This window comes from Bos grunniens, chromosome 21, assembly GCF_055505025.1.
Source record: "Bos grunniens cultivar Pamir isolate PY7600 chromosome 21, Bosgru_T2T1.0, whole genome shotgun sequence".
In the NCBI taxonomy this organism is placed as follows: Eukaryota; Metazoa; Chordata; class Mammalia; order Artiodactyla; family Bovidae; genus Bos; species Bos grunniens.
In genome coordinates this window covers 12,644,825-12,661,690 of record NC_141185.1, presented here as the reverse complement: position 1 = coordinate 12,661,690, position 16,866 = coordinate 12,644,825, and the positions used below count along the sequence as shown (strand labels likewise).

Here is a 16,866-nt window from a genome sequence, read left to right as displayed (position 1 = left end):
CAACTTTCCATTTTTCTTTAAATAGAGAAATGATTTTTAAAAACAAGAGTTATATTAATTAAAAATATGAGTCAGGCTAACTTTCAGAACTCTAAAATAGAACCGATTTTTTTCCTTACTCATCTAGGAATTGATTCCTCCCCCAATCTATCCTCCACAAGACAAAACAAGCACATTCTTGGGCCTGTATCTACAGTACGAAGATAGCCAGTCTGCACAGTGATAGGGGCAGGGGCTCTAAGGAAAGAACTTGGCTCAAACCTTAACTCTCCATTCGACAGCCAGGTGGCCATGGACATCTTCTCTTACCTGGGCCTCACCTTAAGGACCCTGAATTAGCCCTGGAGATGGGCACTGCAGGACTAACTAAATGCGGTGGCCCTGTTGCCTCCACATCTATGCTGCTGCTGCTGAGTCGCTTCAGTCGTGTCCAACTCTGTGTGACCCCATAGACAGCAGCCTACCAGTCTCTGCTTTCCCTGGGATTTTCCAGGCAAGAACACTGGAGTGGGTTGCCATTTCCTTCTCCAATGCATCAAAGTGAAAACTGAAATTGAAGTCGCTCAGTCGTGTCCAACTCTTCACGACCCCATGGACTGCAGCCTACCAGGCTCCTCCATCCATGGGATTTTCCAGGCAAGAGTACTGGAGTGGGGTGCCATTGCCTTCTCCAACATCTATGCCAGGAGAATATAAATCAAGTACTTTAGCCCATGAGGTGGCTGTGAGGAGGAAATGACAGTGAGGAAGATAAAAGGCACCTGGCACAGTGCTTAACATATACTACATGAGCACTATGGCTAACAACCAATATTAGTAAACTTTTACTGGGGACTTATTATGTGTTGGGATTCCCTGATAACTCAGTTGGTAAAGAATCTGCCAGCAATGCAGGAGACCCCAGTTCGATACCTGGGTCGGGAAGATCCGCTGGATAAGGGATAGCCCACTCCAGTATTCTTGGGCTTCCCTTGTGGCTCAGCTGGTAAAGAATCTGCCTGGCAATATGGGAGACCTGGCTTCAGTTCCTGAGTTGGGAAGATCCCCTGGAGAAGGGAAAGGCTCCCCACTCCAGTATTCTGGCCTAGAGAATTTCATGGACTGTATAGTCCATGGGCTCGCAAAGAGTCAGACGTGACTGAGCAAGTTTCACTTTATTTATTATGTGTTAAGCATAGGATATTAACAACAGAGCTATATATTTTCTAAATCTATTAAACAAAAGTTCTAAAGTATTTTTCTGAACCAAACTGTATCTGGTTTTAGTCCCAGATTTTAAATGAAACCAAATACTGTTTCTAGTATTATTCTTGTTAAATATAATAAACATCTCATTGGTGCATTAAAATTATGTTTAACTAATAAAATATAGCATTAGACATATTTTGAAAATAGGCAAAAAAAATCCTAACTCTAATTTGTTGTAAGTGTAGTACTGTAGATGTATTTCCTCCCAATCTTTTTTAGATAAATTTTTACCTAAATAAATTTTAGAATATATAAAAGTACATATTTTTTTTAGGACAGCAAAATACTCTGTCAAATAGTTATGCTATAACTTACTTCCCCTGTTATTGGACATTTAGGTTATTTCCAAATATACTTAACGATAATGCTACCAATGTACCAGGTACACTTCCCCATCAGACCAGTAATATTATTTCAAAAATTAGTGACCTAATAGGTAAAAAAGTGGTAACTTTTTGTCTTATTTTGCTTTCTTTACTTTATGTGTGCTTACTAGCGACACTGAACATCCTTTTAATCAGAGGTTCCATAAATATTTGTTTTCTTCTAGTTTTTCCATGTTTCAACTTAATATTTAATTATTCGATCTAATAGGGATTAATTTTGTGTGCAAGTGAAATGAGGATTTAACTTAAAGCACATTTCTTCCCTCCCCAACTGATGGCTTACTTTAGCACGGTTTGTGATAGCTTGCTTATTATATGTTTAATTCTTATATTAATTAGCCTCTTCTTCTGGGCTGTTTTGTCTTCTCTATTATGCTAGCATCACAGACTGACTCTTAAAAGAGTTTTAAAATATATTTTACATTATGGAAGAGTTGTTGTTCGGTTACCCAATCATGTCTGACATTTTTGTGACCCCCATGGACTGCAAAATGCCAGGCTTCCCTGTCCCTCATCATCTCCTGAAGTTTGCCCAAGTTCATCTTCATTGCATTGGTGATGCTATCCAGCCATCTCATCCTCTGACACCCTCTTCTTCCTCTCCCCACAATCTTTCCCAGCATCAGGGACTTTTACAATGAGTCAGCTGTTTGCATCAGATGACCAAAATACTGGAGCTTCAGCTTCAGTATCAGTCCTTCCCATGAGTATTCAGGGTTGATTTCCCTTAAGATTGACTGGTTTGATTTCCTTGCTATCCAAGGGACTCTCAGGAGCCTTCTCCAGCACCACAGTTCAAAGGCATCAATTCTTTGGCGCTCAGCCTTCTTTACTGTCCAGCTCTCACAAGTGTATGTGACCACTGGGAAGATCATAGCCTTGACTATATAGACCTTTCCCAGCACAGTAATATCTCTGCTTTTCAATATACTGTCTAGGTTTTTCATAGTTTTACTGTCAAGAAGCAACTGTCTTCTGATTTCACGGCTGCAGTCACCATCAGCAGTGATTTTGGAGCCCAAGAAGAGGAAATCTGTCACTACTTCCACCTTTTCCCCTTCTATTTGCCATGAAGTAATGGGGGCAGATGCCATGATCTTAGTTTTTTTAATATTTTGTTTTAAGCTGGCCCTTTATTATCACTCCTTATTTTTCTTTTTTCTTTTAGAACTAAAAAAATTCTTATCAGTTTTTTTCTAGATGACTTTTACAATGTTTCTGTGCAGTTGGAAAAAACTATTACGTTTACAGTATCTTATTAAAGTTATAAACCAATCTGTGAAGAGTATTTTTCCCAACCATAGTAGTAGTGAAAGTCGCTCAGTTGTGTTTGACTCTTTGCGACCCCATGGACTGCAGCCCACCAGGCTTCACCATCCATGGAATTCTCCAAGCAAGAATACTGGAGTGGGTTGCCATTTCCTCCTCCAGGCTGTCAACCATTAATTGGAGCAATTCTTATAGTCTAAAAAAATTCACATAAAAACTGTGAAAGTAACATGATCAATCAGCTCCATTAATTTTTACCTGAAACACAATTACAGGATTCATTTACCCCTTTTACACTGAACCAATCTCTTCCTCTCTTGCTCTCTGATTTACTGCTATTCTTAAGAAAGTCTCCAAAGTAACTTCTACTCTTTCCATTTAAAATGAGGACTACTTGATCTACACTGATCAATTGCTGGATTAACTCCATTTAGAGACTATATTTTTGCAAAAGTAAGACTGATACACCCAACTCAAGTCTCATCCACCAAATATTTATTTGTGCCATGTGCCAGATACTGGGGACCTAACACAGTACAAAACAGACATCTGTGTCTTCATGGAGTTTAGTCTCACGATACTCCATTAGGAGAAATTATTTACAAGGATTAAAAAAAAAGACATTATTTTCATGAAAGGGATAAATGAAGAAAGATACTTACTGCATCACTTAGGACTTCACTGTTTATAGGCAAGATGTGTTCAATTCGCACAAAAGGTAAGAGAGAGGAAAGGATCTCTCTAAGCTCTTCGATGTCCAGGTCCCGTCTTTTCACACCTCTCTTGTTCACACTGTGAGCAGTGCCACTCAGTAAGTTTGGCTCTATGACAGAAACGGAAAATGAGAAGTCTCCACCCAAATTCAAATTTCCAGAGAAAGGCTCTCTTTTTTCTCTAAGTATACTTTCAGTAATCTTCTATACTAAATTTACCTGCTCTAAAAAGTGCTATACATAAATTACTTTTATGGCTTAAGAAGTTTCCCTAATAGATATTCTTGGACAAAGAAAAAGCATAGTGTCAATAGTGCGGTAACATTCTTTACAATTGTTCTGCATTAAAGAAGACAGAATTCTTTTCTGCATACTAACTCAAAGGAGAAAAACAATCTATTAAAATCTAGTTTGATCAAAGTCTTTTTCTTAATGTTCCTCACTTTTGGGGCTAGTTTTTTTTATCTTAATACAACTTACAATAAGGGTAATACAGAACAAATGTTATTTCTGGTAACTGTAAGTTATGAGTATGCTCATTAGGCTACTATATAGATTTAATAGGAATTTAATGAGTATCTAAAATTATATCACCTGATACCTTAAAGCAGCAAAACCTAATGTACACTCTATTTAACTTTAAGAATTTTATGAGTCTCCTAAATTTTGACAGAAATATTAATGCATAAAAGTTCATGTGTAATATATTCCACTGTCCAGAGCAGAGAATAATGTTTTTTTCATGGGGTTTTAGTGGAAGAGGAAGATCTGAAGTATATATATGGTTTTTGAAAGTGAGGTGGGAAGGAAAACAACATATTTGAGGAATTTTTAATCATATCTTTAAACTAGGGGGCTATATATATATATTTTTTTTTTGCTTAAAAATAAGATCTTTATCATTCAAAATATAAATGCTGGATTTTCCCCACAAACACTACAGGTAAACTGATATTTTCCCTTAAATAATGTGATAAAGAGATATTGTTTTTTGAGAGGCTTATTAAAATTGTTGCCAGTGTGTGGAAAACGGTTTTTGTTCTTGCCTTGTTATGCTTTGGATTCAATATGTATATAAGGCACTGCTTTTCAAAAGAAATTTTTTCTCAAAGTAGTGGTGTCCTGTTTTCAAACGTAATATTACATGAAACCCCCAGATATGTACCAGGTAAGGGCAGAAACCTTATCCGTGAAAGTGACTGAGACAAAGGTGCAGTCTGGTTTGTGCAGTGTCCTTCTCATCTCTGTGGAAGAGCCTCCCATTCTAACCCAGCCAGAAAACCATGAAACAATGGAAATTTTATCAAGGATGTTCATTATCTGCCCAAAATAAATATGGCATATCATCACCAGCTTTACATCAATAAACAAGCCTTTGATGATTATGGAGCACTATATGCACTGGGGTGGTATTGTTCTATAAAGCCACCACAACAATTAGTGAATACTGAACCACTGCTTCTAAAGGAAACACACAGTTAGGTTCCTTTGAGCCTCTGGTCACAATACTTTTGTCAGCCAATGAGGACAAAGCCTTGTTTTATGTATGTTTCTGTTTAGGGACACCTTGTTAGTATATATTGTTGATTCTTTAACAATGAGCTCACAGCCAATAGCACTGTAATTCATGCACCTGAACAATGCTTATCTAACACATATTTTCTCCGTAAGGCACATCATAGCCCTCTTGGACTTAGGAACACTAGACAGTATTAATAGTATTACATTTGGAGGCTATCTTAGACAGTGGGTTTACCAGAAAATCCCATTCAGATGTAAAAAACACAGCACTAAAAAGACTATGAAAAGGACACTTGTTTGAACATTGAAGATGGCAGAGTATCACTTTGCTCTACCATAAGCTGGAAACGTATGGCATTCTGTGCATCTCTGCAAATGATTAAAAGTGTCATGAGTACTGATTTGGGGATCATAAATAAATTTTAGCAAGTAGGTGAATTTGCAAATTTAGAATCTGTAAAACAGCAGCATAGGCTGCATACTGGCATTTCAAAAATGTCCCAAATTAACAGTAGTGGTTTTTATATTTAAAAAATTTCAAATCTGAAACTGTGAAAGGCTTCGATTAAAGGCCTGAAACTGCAGGCCACAGATTAAATTAGAATTAAGGTAGGAGGACTGCTTTTGTTTCCTAGAGTCTGGCAGCAGTATATTAAAGGCACACTATAAAATGATTTGAAGGCAGGTTCAGCTTTACTTTTTAAAAATATTTTAAAATGTGAGAAGAACAACTCTAAGTATACTAAAAAACACTGACTTGAACACTTCAAACATAAACTTTATGGTATGTAAATTTAGCTATATAAAGCTGTCAAAAATGAGAGGAAAGGGAAACCTGCATTTAATTTTTTTAATTAAAATATTTTGATTTGGGTTCACTATATAGACAAACACAAAATTATATGAAGTCACACAGGTGGGTGGGCTCACCCTAGACATAGATGTAAGATTGCTACATAAGCACAAGCTCCCACAGTTAAGACCACGAGCGACACGTGGTGCTTGCGTCTCTTCTGCAGTATCCCCTACTTGGAGGCCATGCAAAAGTATCATTTCTCCTTTACCTTTCACAAAAAATTCAAATAAACAACAAACATGCTTCCCTTTGGTAGTCATATATTTTTTTTTCTCGAGCAACATTCACATAACATAAAATTTACCATTTTAACCATTTTAGAGTGTACAATGTAGTGGTTTTTAGTACATTTAGAACGCTATGCACTTATCACTACCACCTAATTCTAAAATATTTTCATCAACAACATGCCTTTGTAACACTTTACTCATTAATTGAAAAACTACACTTTAATACTTTTATAAATGATTCAACATACATTATTAAACACACAGAAAGAGAATACTAAGAGCTACAGTTTAAAGTGCAAAATTAAACTTTCTGATATGTTTATTTCTAACCAAGTATACCCTTTCCACTAAAGGATTTTACTGATTTAAATATTTCTATTTTCACCAGGCAACAGTGGTAACTGTCAAGACTGATGTGCAGCATACACTTTAGTAACTTTTGGGAAAAACTTACAGTTTCAAGCCAGTTTTCTGAGCTTACCTCTGTCTGCTATTCTCTTCATTAACTGATGCTCACCCCATTTAATCAGATATTTAAGGATATCTTGTTCACTTGCCTATAATAAAAAAGTTTATATTTATTTTAGTGCAAACAGATAGACATTAATCTCATTAAAGACTCTTCTGATGTCATAAAGTACATACAATGTGCAACATGCCACGTTTCACTCATTACACTGGCTGTTTCAAATGTCTGACCTAAACCTGTGGTATACCAGGAAGCAAATACACAGACCCAATTATATACATTTGGTCCAGTAACCTCACTCTTGGCTCAAATTAAATTTTTACTCTTATTTTCATCTTTATTTGTTTTTTAAACTGTTTTCTTTCCCTGTTTTAAATTTACCTTACTATATGGTTTCTATACAGCTGCCTTAAATTCTTTTGGGGACAAGATGGAGATAAAAACATGAAAGTAAAAGTGTAAAGATACAGTGTGACTGCTGTCTCCTGGAGGAGCAGAAAAAAACAAGTATGGCAACTTGTCTTGGCAGAAGACACTATGATCTCCACGAAGTATGCTACTGATTGGTGAAGGACCCCTCAGGCATAGTCTGTGAAATGGCAATGTGCTTCTCATTTCTTTGTACTGCATTTAAAATCTTAGGGCATAATCCAGGTTGCTCTCCAAGTTTTTTACATTCCAAGAAGAAATGCAAAGATTCTAAACAATCATCCAGTTCAGTCCCTCAGTTGCATCCGACTCTTTGTGACCCCATGGGCCAACTCATCCTCTGTTGTGCCCTTCTCCCGCCTTCAATATTTCCCAGCATCAGCATCAGTCCTTTCAATGAATATTCGGACTGATTTCCTTTAGGATGGACTGGCTGGATCTCCTTGTAGTCCAAAGGACTCTCAAGAGTCTTCTCCCCAACACCACAGTTCAAAAGCATCAATTCTTTGGCACTAAGCTTTCTTTATAGTCCAACTCTCGCATCCATATATGACTACTGGAAAAACCATAGCTTGATTAGATGGACCTCTGTTGGCAAAGTAATGTCTCTGCTTTTTAATACGCTATCTAGGTTGGTTATAACTTCTCTTCCAAGGAGCAAGAGTCTTTTAATTTCATGCCTGCAATCACCATCTGCAGTCATTTTGGAGCCCCCTCCCCACCCAAAAATAAAGTCTCTCACTGTTTCCCCATCTATTTGCCATACAGTGATGGGACTGATGTCATGATCTTAGTTTTCTGAATGTTGAGTTTTAAGCCAGCTTTTTCATTCTCGTCTTTCAGCTTAATCAAAAAGCTCTTTAGTTTCTCTTTGCTTTCTCCCATAAGGGTGGTGTCATCTACATATCTGAGGTTATTGATATTTCTCCTGGCAGTCTTGATTCCAGCTTGTGCTTCATCCAGCCCAGCATTTCTCATGATGTACTCTGCATACAAGTTAAATAAGCAGAATGACAACAAACAACCTTGACGTACTCCTTACCCAATTTGGAATCAGTCCATTGTTCCATGTCCAGTTGTAACTGTTGCTTCTTGACCTGCATACAGATTTCTCAGGAGGCAGGTAAGGTGGTCTGGTATTCCCATCTCTTTCAGAATTTTCCACAGTTTGTTGTGATCCACACAGTCAAGAGATTTGGCATAGGCAATAAAGAAGAAATAGATGTTTTCTGGAACTCTCTTGCTTTTTTGATGGTCCAACAGATGTCGACAATTTGATCCCTGGTTCCTCTGCCTTTTCTAAATCCAGCTTGAACATCTGGAAGTTCACGGTTCACATACTGTTGAAGCCTGGCTTGGAGAATTTTGAGCATTACTTTGCTAGCATGTGAGATGAGTGCAATTGTGCGGTAGTTTGAACATTCTTTGGCATTGCTTTTCTTTGGGATTGGAATGAAAACAGACCTTTTCCAGTTCTGTGGCCACTGCTGAGTTTTCCAAATTTGCTGGCATACTGAGTGAAGCACTTTCACAGCATCGTCTTTTAGGATTTAAAATAGCTCAACTGGAATTCCATCACCTCCACTAGCTTTGTTCATAGTGATGCTTCCTAAGGCCCACCTGACTTCGCATTCCAGGATGTCTGGCTCTAGGTGAGTGATTACACCATCATGGTTATCTGGGTCATGAAGATCTTTTTTGTGTTGTTCTTCTGTGTATTCTTGCCACCTCTTCTTAATATCTTCTGCTTCTGTTAGGTCCATACCTTTTCTGTCCTTAATTGTGCCCATCTTTACATGAAATATTCCCTTGAAGAATCTCTAATTCTCTTGAAGAGATCTCTGGTCTTTCCCATTCTAGTGTTTTCCTCTATTTCTTTACACTGATCACTGAAGAAGGCTTTCTTATTTCTCCTTGCTATTCTTTAGAACTCTGCATTCAAATGGGTACATCTTTCCTTTTCTCCTTTGCCTTTTGGATCTTTTCTTTTCTCAGCTATTTGTAATACCTCCTCAAACAGCCATTTTGCCTTTTTGCATTTCTTTTTCTTGGGGATGGTCTTGATCACTGCCTCCTGTACAATGTCACAAACCTCCGTCCATACTTCTTCAGGTACTCTATCAGGTGTAATCTCTTGAATCTATTTGTCACTTCCACTGTATAACTGTAAGGGATTTGATTTAGGTCATACCTGAATGGTCCAGTGGTTTTCCCTACTTTCTTCAATTTAAGTCTGAATTTGGCAATAAGGAGTTCAGGATCTCAGCCATAATCAGCTCCCGGTCTTGTTTTTGCTGACTGCATAGAGCTTCTCCATCTTTGGCTGCAAAGAATATAATCAATCTGATTTTGGTGTTGACCATCTGGTGATGTCCATGTGCACAGTCTTCTCTTGTGTTGCTGGAAAAAGGTGTTTGCTATGACCAGTGCATTCTCTCGGCAAAACTCTGTTAGCCTTTGACCTGCTTCGTTTTGTACTCCAAAGCCAAATTTACCTGTTACTCCAGGTGTTTCTTGACTTCCTACTTTTGCATTCCAGTCCCCTATAGTGAAAAGGACATCTTTTTTGGGTGTTAGTTCTAAAAGGTCTTGTAGGTCTTCATAGAACCGTTCAACTTCAGCTTTTTCAGCATTACTGGTTGGGGCATAGACTTGGATTACTGTGATATTGAAAGGTTTGCCTTGAAAACGAAGAGAGATCATTCTGTCATTTTTGAGATTGCATCGAAATACTGCATTTCAGACTCTTTTGTTGACCATGATGGCTACTCCATTTCTTCTAAGGGATTCTTGCCCACAGTAGTAGATACAATGATATTCTGAGTTAAGGTCACCCATTCCAGTCCATTTTAGTTTGCTGATTCCTAAAATGTCAATGTTCACTCTTGCCATCTCCTGTTTCACCACTTCCAATTTGCCTTGATTGATGGACCTTGATTGATGAACATTTCAGGTTCCTATGCAATATTGTTCTTTACAGCATTGGACTTTACTTCCATCACCCGTCACATCCACAACTGGGTGTTGTTTTTGCTTTGGCTCTGTCTCTTCATTCTTTCTGGAGTTATTTCTCCACTGATCTCCAGTAGCATACTGGGTACCTACCAACCAGGAGAGTTCATCTTTCAGTATCCTATCTTTTTGCCTTTTCATACTGTTCATGGGGTTCTCAAGGCAAGACTACTGAAGTGGTTTGCCATTCCCTTCTCTAGGGGACCTTGTTTTGTCAGAACTCTCCACCATGACCATCTTGGGTGGCCCTACATGGCATGGCTCATAGTTTCACTGAATTATACAAGGCTGTGGCTGTGGTTCATGTGATCAGATTGGTTAGTTTTCTGTGATTGTGGTTTTCATTCTGTCTGCCCTCTGATGGATAAGGATAAGAGGCTTATGGAAGCTTCATGATGGCAGAGACGGACTGAGGTGGAAACTGAACTGACAAATCCTAACTCCTATCAGGTCTGCAACAGGACAGTGAAATAATAAGGTTAATGAAAACAAATCCTAAACAGATCAAAGCCAATTATGACAACATATGTACTACAATGAAGGAAAAATACAGATACTAAGTGGATTATTTAACTCTTCACTGCACTGCTGACTGAGATGAAAGCATTTCATAATTTTTCTAGTACAAATACAAAGAAATAGGATATGGTTTAATGAGTTTATAACTTCTTAACATTAAAACTGCTGTATAGTTACCAGTATAAAAGTCATACAGCCAATGCAAAAAAGAAAGAAAAAAAAAAATCAAATAAACTCTACCTCAAAGTATTTTTTTAACTTATTTTAAATATACTGTTAGTTTAAATTACTTAATTATAAATGATATATAAGAATACAAGAATTTGTTTAAATATACTTCTGACTAAAAATAAGTACTTGAAAACATTATTATACTTCAGGAGGACTCATACACTGAGTTTTAAGAAATGTCCGAATAGGTCAGAAATTGAATGTTGTTCTTATTTTGTGCTGCTTAAGTCTAAATATCTTCTGATACTTTACCAAAAATAAAAGAAACTGTTGTAGTGAATCTACTATTAACAGAAGCCAAGAGAATCACCATTGGGATATGCTTCTGACCTTGCCTACTGCCACAACCCCTTTGGGGAATCGCTGGTTAGGACTGGGGCTGGTTCACACTGCTCAGTGATGGTGGCAGTGAGCACAAAGGGCCCAGAGCCCTAGACACCTCGGGCTGCACAAATATGAAGCAGGCATTCCTGGGTGGGCTGACCTCCCTGGGTGGGGGAGTAACGGAGGACAGACGGGCTTCCTGGTGCACATACGAACGACAGTGAATTCGAGAGCGTATACATGATTACCTGCAGGTAGTCAGACTGGATAGCAGTAAGCAGATGGTCTTTGCTGAGTTCATAAAAAACATCCGAAGTCATGACCTGGGAAAATTCCTCACAGAGGAAATGTAAAGCTTGTCGGTGCACCCACTTAGAGCCATATGGATGAGAGCTCCACTTGAGGATGGCAATTAAGGTATCTAATGAGATGCTTTCAGCAATGATATCCTCACAGCCTAAAAGAGAAGGCAAATACTTCTTGAGATTAATCATAAATATTATTGAACATTAGTGTGTTAGACACCAATCTTAAAAGTAGCAATAGGAAAAAAGAAGACAGAGATAATAAAATCTCATGGAAGTCACCAAGACTTGATGGGATGGGGTAGCAACTGGTAACCATAATAGATTTTGACAACTGCAGGGAATCTGCTGTTCCACAAAGATCTACATAAAAAGGCAGGAATCCTCATAATTGTTTAAGAAAATAAACATCTATGTGCAACTCAAAATCTGTACAGGACACAGCAGAGAGCACTAGACCAGCGGGGAAAGAAGGAAGAAGAGGCACGGATGATCCAGCTGTGGGAACTGGCAAGTTGAGGTTTGGATGACACCTGACGGATAAGTGAACCCACACTTAGGGGTATGGGTGGGCTGTCTTCTAGGGACTATGAGGATATCTGTTCTTGGTATTATTCTAGTAAAAAACCAACACATTGCATCGTTGATAGTTTCATCCCTTAGAGTACTGCAGTTTTTTGTTCATTTGTTGAACTAAAAAGAAAAACATGGTTTAAGTGAAAAGGACCAGGATCCTGGAGAAAGTGACTATGGCACTTTAAGTGCTTTAAGAAGAGAAGAAAAACATCTGAGGATAGTCAGCTATATTCCTTAGAAAAAATAGTTTCAAAATACAAAGATGAAACACAAAGAGAATTAGAGTGACAAAGACTGTAAGGGAAAATGGCTAAAGTTGGACAGACATTCTTCACAGCTAAGTTTAAAATACAAAAAGAATCCCAATAATGGGGGGATTAGATGCCACTGCCACCACCACAAATGTGGCTAAACAGGCTGCTCTCTAATGAGCTCGGAGGTTTAAAAGATACAATAAAAGGTAGAAAGGTCAGCAATGAACTCTGCAGACTTTCCAAGCTCAAGGTTCTTGTGAACCTGTGAAAAGAGAAAGATAATGATTCCCATTTTCAGGTGATGTATGATCATTAGGAGCCAATATAGAGTTTGTAAAAAGTAATGCATCCTTCCCTTTTGATATGACAACAGAGAAACCGAGTATCACAGAGAACTGTGTAACCTAATCTCTGTAAAGCATTTAACAGAACACTTCATGATGTCTCTAGATTGTTAGCTCAGAAGATGGGGACCGCTGTCTTCACTTTATCACTGGTATCTTCTTCCACATGGTAGGCACTGAATAAAAATTTGCTCAATGTACAAATGAGATCTTTGAAGGTAAGACAAAAAGATGTGGAGGGGTGACAGACGAGTGGCTAACAGAACCATGTGTAAGAAGCACTGGTCAACTCCTGAGATGGAGTGGAAAGTCTCTACTTCTCTGATGTTCATCAAGCTGGAAAGTAGGCTTCAAAGTCTTGAGATAACCTAAAGCTGGGAAACACAGTTTAAAATACACTGGATAAAATGGTCAAAATTAGCTAAAAAGATGGATCAAAATGAAGGTGAAATCTAACTAACAAAATCTTAAGTTCTGTATTTAAAGAGAGTCAACTACAGAGTAGATGACAAGAAGAGCTAGCTTAACTACAACCATTATGTAAAGATAGTATCTGGGTATATTAATTGAATGAATGCAAAATGTGAAATGGTTACTATAAAGCTAAACCAATCACAGGCTTTTAAGACACAAGCAAAGAGTCATAATGAAGGAACAATGCTGCACTGCTGTCCTGTCGGGTGCTGTGTTCTGTTCTAAGCTCTGTGGTTTTAGACCGGCAATGGCAAAACTCTAGGATTCTCAGAGGTGGGCAAAAGTACAGTGAAGAGTTTGAGACCTGTTAATGAAAAAAGGTCTAAACAAACAATATTATTATTGATTTATGTAAGAGAAACCCAAGGAGAGATGTAAGAGCTATCTTTCAACGTCTGATAGAATCTTGAACCTCATGAGGCAGAAAAAAAAAAAAAAAGACCAATTACCTGTGGTTCCAAGGGCAAGTCCTGGGAAACAAATGGATGGTAAAAGAAGAGATTCTGACTCACTATTAAGAAATTTCTAACAATCAGAACTGTTCTCCTTACCTCTCCTCAAAAAAAAGGATCCCTCTAGAAAAAAGATCCCTCCAGAAAAATGTAGGAGCAGAGGTTAGCTCATCACATTATGGGTAGAGTACCAAGAACCCTTGGACTTCCCTGGTGGCTCAGCGGTAAAAATCCACCTGTCAGTTCAGGAGACATGGGTTCGATCCCTGGGTCAGGAAGATCCCCTGGAGAAGGAAATGGCAACCTACTCCAGTGTTCTTGCTTGGGAAATCTTACGCACAGAGGAGCCTGGTGGGCCACAGTTCATGGGGTCACAAGAGTCAGACATGACTTAGCAACTAAACAACAATAACCAAGAACCCTTATGCTGGGTATGGAACTAAAGAAGGATGACATCCAAGCTCTTTGGTCATAATGATAAAATCATTTTTAGAAATAACAGAGTAAGTGTGTGTGTGGCCCACGCGCATGAGCACTCAGTTGTAAGAGAGTAATTAAATCTAAAGACTGAAGATTAATTTATTTAATCTAAACCTTAAAATGGCATCCTTATAAAGTGATATCTGCATGTAAATGACACCAGAGGCATGAATATGAGCTCATGAAAAGTGGGAAATATGGAAGTCCTGGACAGTTCTCATTTTACAGTGTCTTGAATGCCAAGCTGAGGAGGACAGGCCTCGCCCAGTAGCCAATGGAGGACTTCTGCTGTTTTAAAGCAGGCAGTGGAGTAGAGTTGAGTAGTATGAGTCAACATGACAGCAAAGGCAATCTGGTAGATGTGCTTGGTGGCAAATTAAGAGAAAAAGTGGTTATTTAAAAGAATGTGTCACAGTCCTACTAAAACCAGGATATTGGCAGAGGAAAGAAAGAGAAAGATAACATCATATGTTTAAACTTTTCAAGTTTACAAAGATATGAAAAACGGACTTTGAAATCAGATTGGCTTGAGACCCCAACTTGGGCATTTAAGCAGAAAAGTCACTTTGGGCAAACCACTTAACCACCCTGAGTCTCTGAATTTTTCCTTCCTAAGTCCTCCACATTCTTTTAGAATCAGCTGAGATATTGCCTCTTTCAAAAGCCTACCTTGAGCCCATTCCCCAAAGCCTAAGTCAAAAGTTAGGTGTTCCTCCTACCTGAAATTTTCCACAATGTCCTGTGTTTCTCTCTGTAATAGCATTAAATTCTCATACTAATTTAGTTTACATTTCTGACATACTTGTCTGACTCCTCTGTCAGACTGAGCGCTTCTCTGGGGTAGTGACCTCCCTTTATCTCTGATGCTATAGCACCTGACACCTGGTAGATAATTAAAAACAAAACATAATGCTAACATTTTTGAAATTTATTATGTACCAAGCTCTGTGCTTAATTTTGATAATATTCTTGAAGAAGGTAATATTATAATTCCCATTTTACAGATGAGAAAACTAAGACTCACAAAGATGAATTAACTTGCCCAAGGTCATACAGCCAGGAAGAAAGAAAGTCATACTTAATGAAACATCCTTTCCTTCCATCCTAAAAATCTCTTTCCTTGTCATGCCTCTTAACTTAGGTCTTCTACTAATCAACGCTCAATATAACTTCTTCACTTAGAACTGCCTCTCTCATGAACAGAAAAGCACCTTCAAACATGGTGATGTTAACTCAGAAATGTAAAAGAAAATTGGGCCAAAATTTTAAAAAAGGTGGAAGGGACACTTTAAAGAGATTTATCTAGTATTGTCAAAATTAGTATTTTCATGTTATAGTAAACAATTTCAGTTAGTGGTAATTTATCTTTTGTTAAGTTTGTCAATAATGGAATGAAAATGTAAATACTATAGCAGCAAGGTCAAATGGATGCTGGCAGGGGAAAGGCTAGGAAATGAGATACAAAGAGGCTTCACACAAAGACATTTCCTTGGAAAAATCTGGACCAGTCTTGTAAAACACTACTGCACACTCAAAGATGGTCAGATTCTTGATGATGAAGTGTTGATAACCCAAATCCCAAAAGACTAATGGATAAATCAGAAGGTCCATTTATGTACAGTGGAAGTATTCATTTCTAGTCAGTGGAAAGTCTATCTGAGCTCTTCTCAAACTATCTTGCATCAGGGAACAGATTTTTAAGTTTGCTTCTTTTTAAGTTTCCAATCTAACACAAACCAATATCTTAGTAAAATTCAGTAAAAACACTGCTTGAATACTGTGTCAATGTCAAATTGCTACAAAAGTTTTAAAATGCATACTTTCAGTTTCCTTATTATCTCACTGTAGATCCACTTTCAATCAGTTCAGTTCAGTCACTTAGTTGTGCCCAACTCTTTGCAACCCCATGGACTGCAGCACGCCAGGCCCCCCTGGCCATCACCAACTCCAGGAGCTTGCTCAAGCTCAAGGCCATAGAGTCAGTGATGCCATCCAAACATCTCATCCTCTGTCGTCTCCTTCTCCTCCCGCCTTCAATCTTTCCCAGCATCAGGGTCTTTTCCAATGAGTCAGTTCTTCACATTAGGTGGCCAAAGAACTGGAGTTTCAGCTTCAGCATCTGTTCTTCCAATGAATATTCAGGACTGATTTCCTTTAGGATGGACTGGTTGGATCTCCTTGCAGTCCAAGGGACACTCAAGACTCTTCTCCAGCACTACAGTTCAAAAGCATCAATTTTTCGACACTCAGCTTTCTTTATAGTCCAACTCTCACATCCACACATGATTACTGGAAAAACCATAGCTTTGACTGCTGCTGCTGCTAAGTCGCTTCAGTCGTGTCTGACTCTGTGCGACCCCATAGACGGCACCCTACCAGGCTCCTCTGTCCCTGGGATTCTTCAGGCAAGAACACTGGAGTGGGTTGCCATTTCCTTCTCCAATGCATGAAAGTGAAAAGTGAAACTGAAGTCCCTCAGTCGTGTCTGACTCTTCATGACCCCATGAACTGTAGCCTACCAGGCTCTTCCATCCATGGGATTTCCCAGGCAAGAGTACTGGAGTGGGGTGCCATTGCCTTCTTCAAGCTTTGACTAGATGGACCTTTGGTGGCAAAGCAATGTCTCTGCTTTTCAATATGCTGTCTAGGTTGGTCATAGTTTTTCTTCCAAGGAGGAAGCGTCTTTGAATTTCATGGCTGCAGTCACCATCTGCAGTGATTTTGGAGCCCCCTTCCCCCCAAAAAATAAAGTCTCTCACTGTTTCCCCATCTAT

At 38.5% G+C, this 16,866-nt stretch overlaps 1 protein-coding gene across 2 annotated transcripts in view; it reads right to left on the bottom strand.

Annotated features, from left to right (window-relative positions):
• Positions 1 to 16,866, bottom strand: part of BTBD7 (BTB domain containing 7) — an 88,961-nt gene that overhangs the window by 14,321 nt on the left and 57,774 nt on the right. For both annotated transcript variants that reach the window (XM_086363158.1, XM_086363159.1), the window contains exons 4-6: positions 11,456 to 11,664; positions 6,705 to 6,780; positions 3,566 to 3,726 (exon numbers count right to left, since the gene is read on the bottom strand). In XM_086363158.1, the coding sequence (XP_086219284.1) occupies positions 3,566 to 3,726; positions 6,705 to 6,780; positions 11,456 to 11,664 (446 nt within the window). The remainder of the gene's footprint in view (positions 1 to 3,565; positions 3,727 to 6,704; positions 6,781 to 11,455; positions 11,665 to 16,866) is intronic.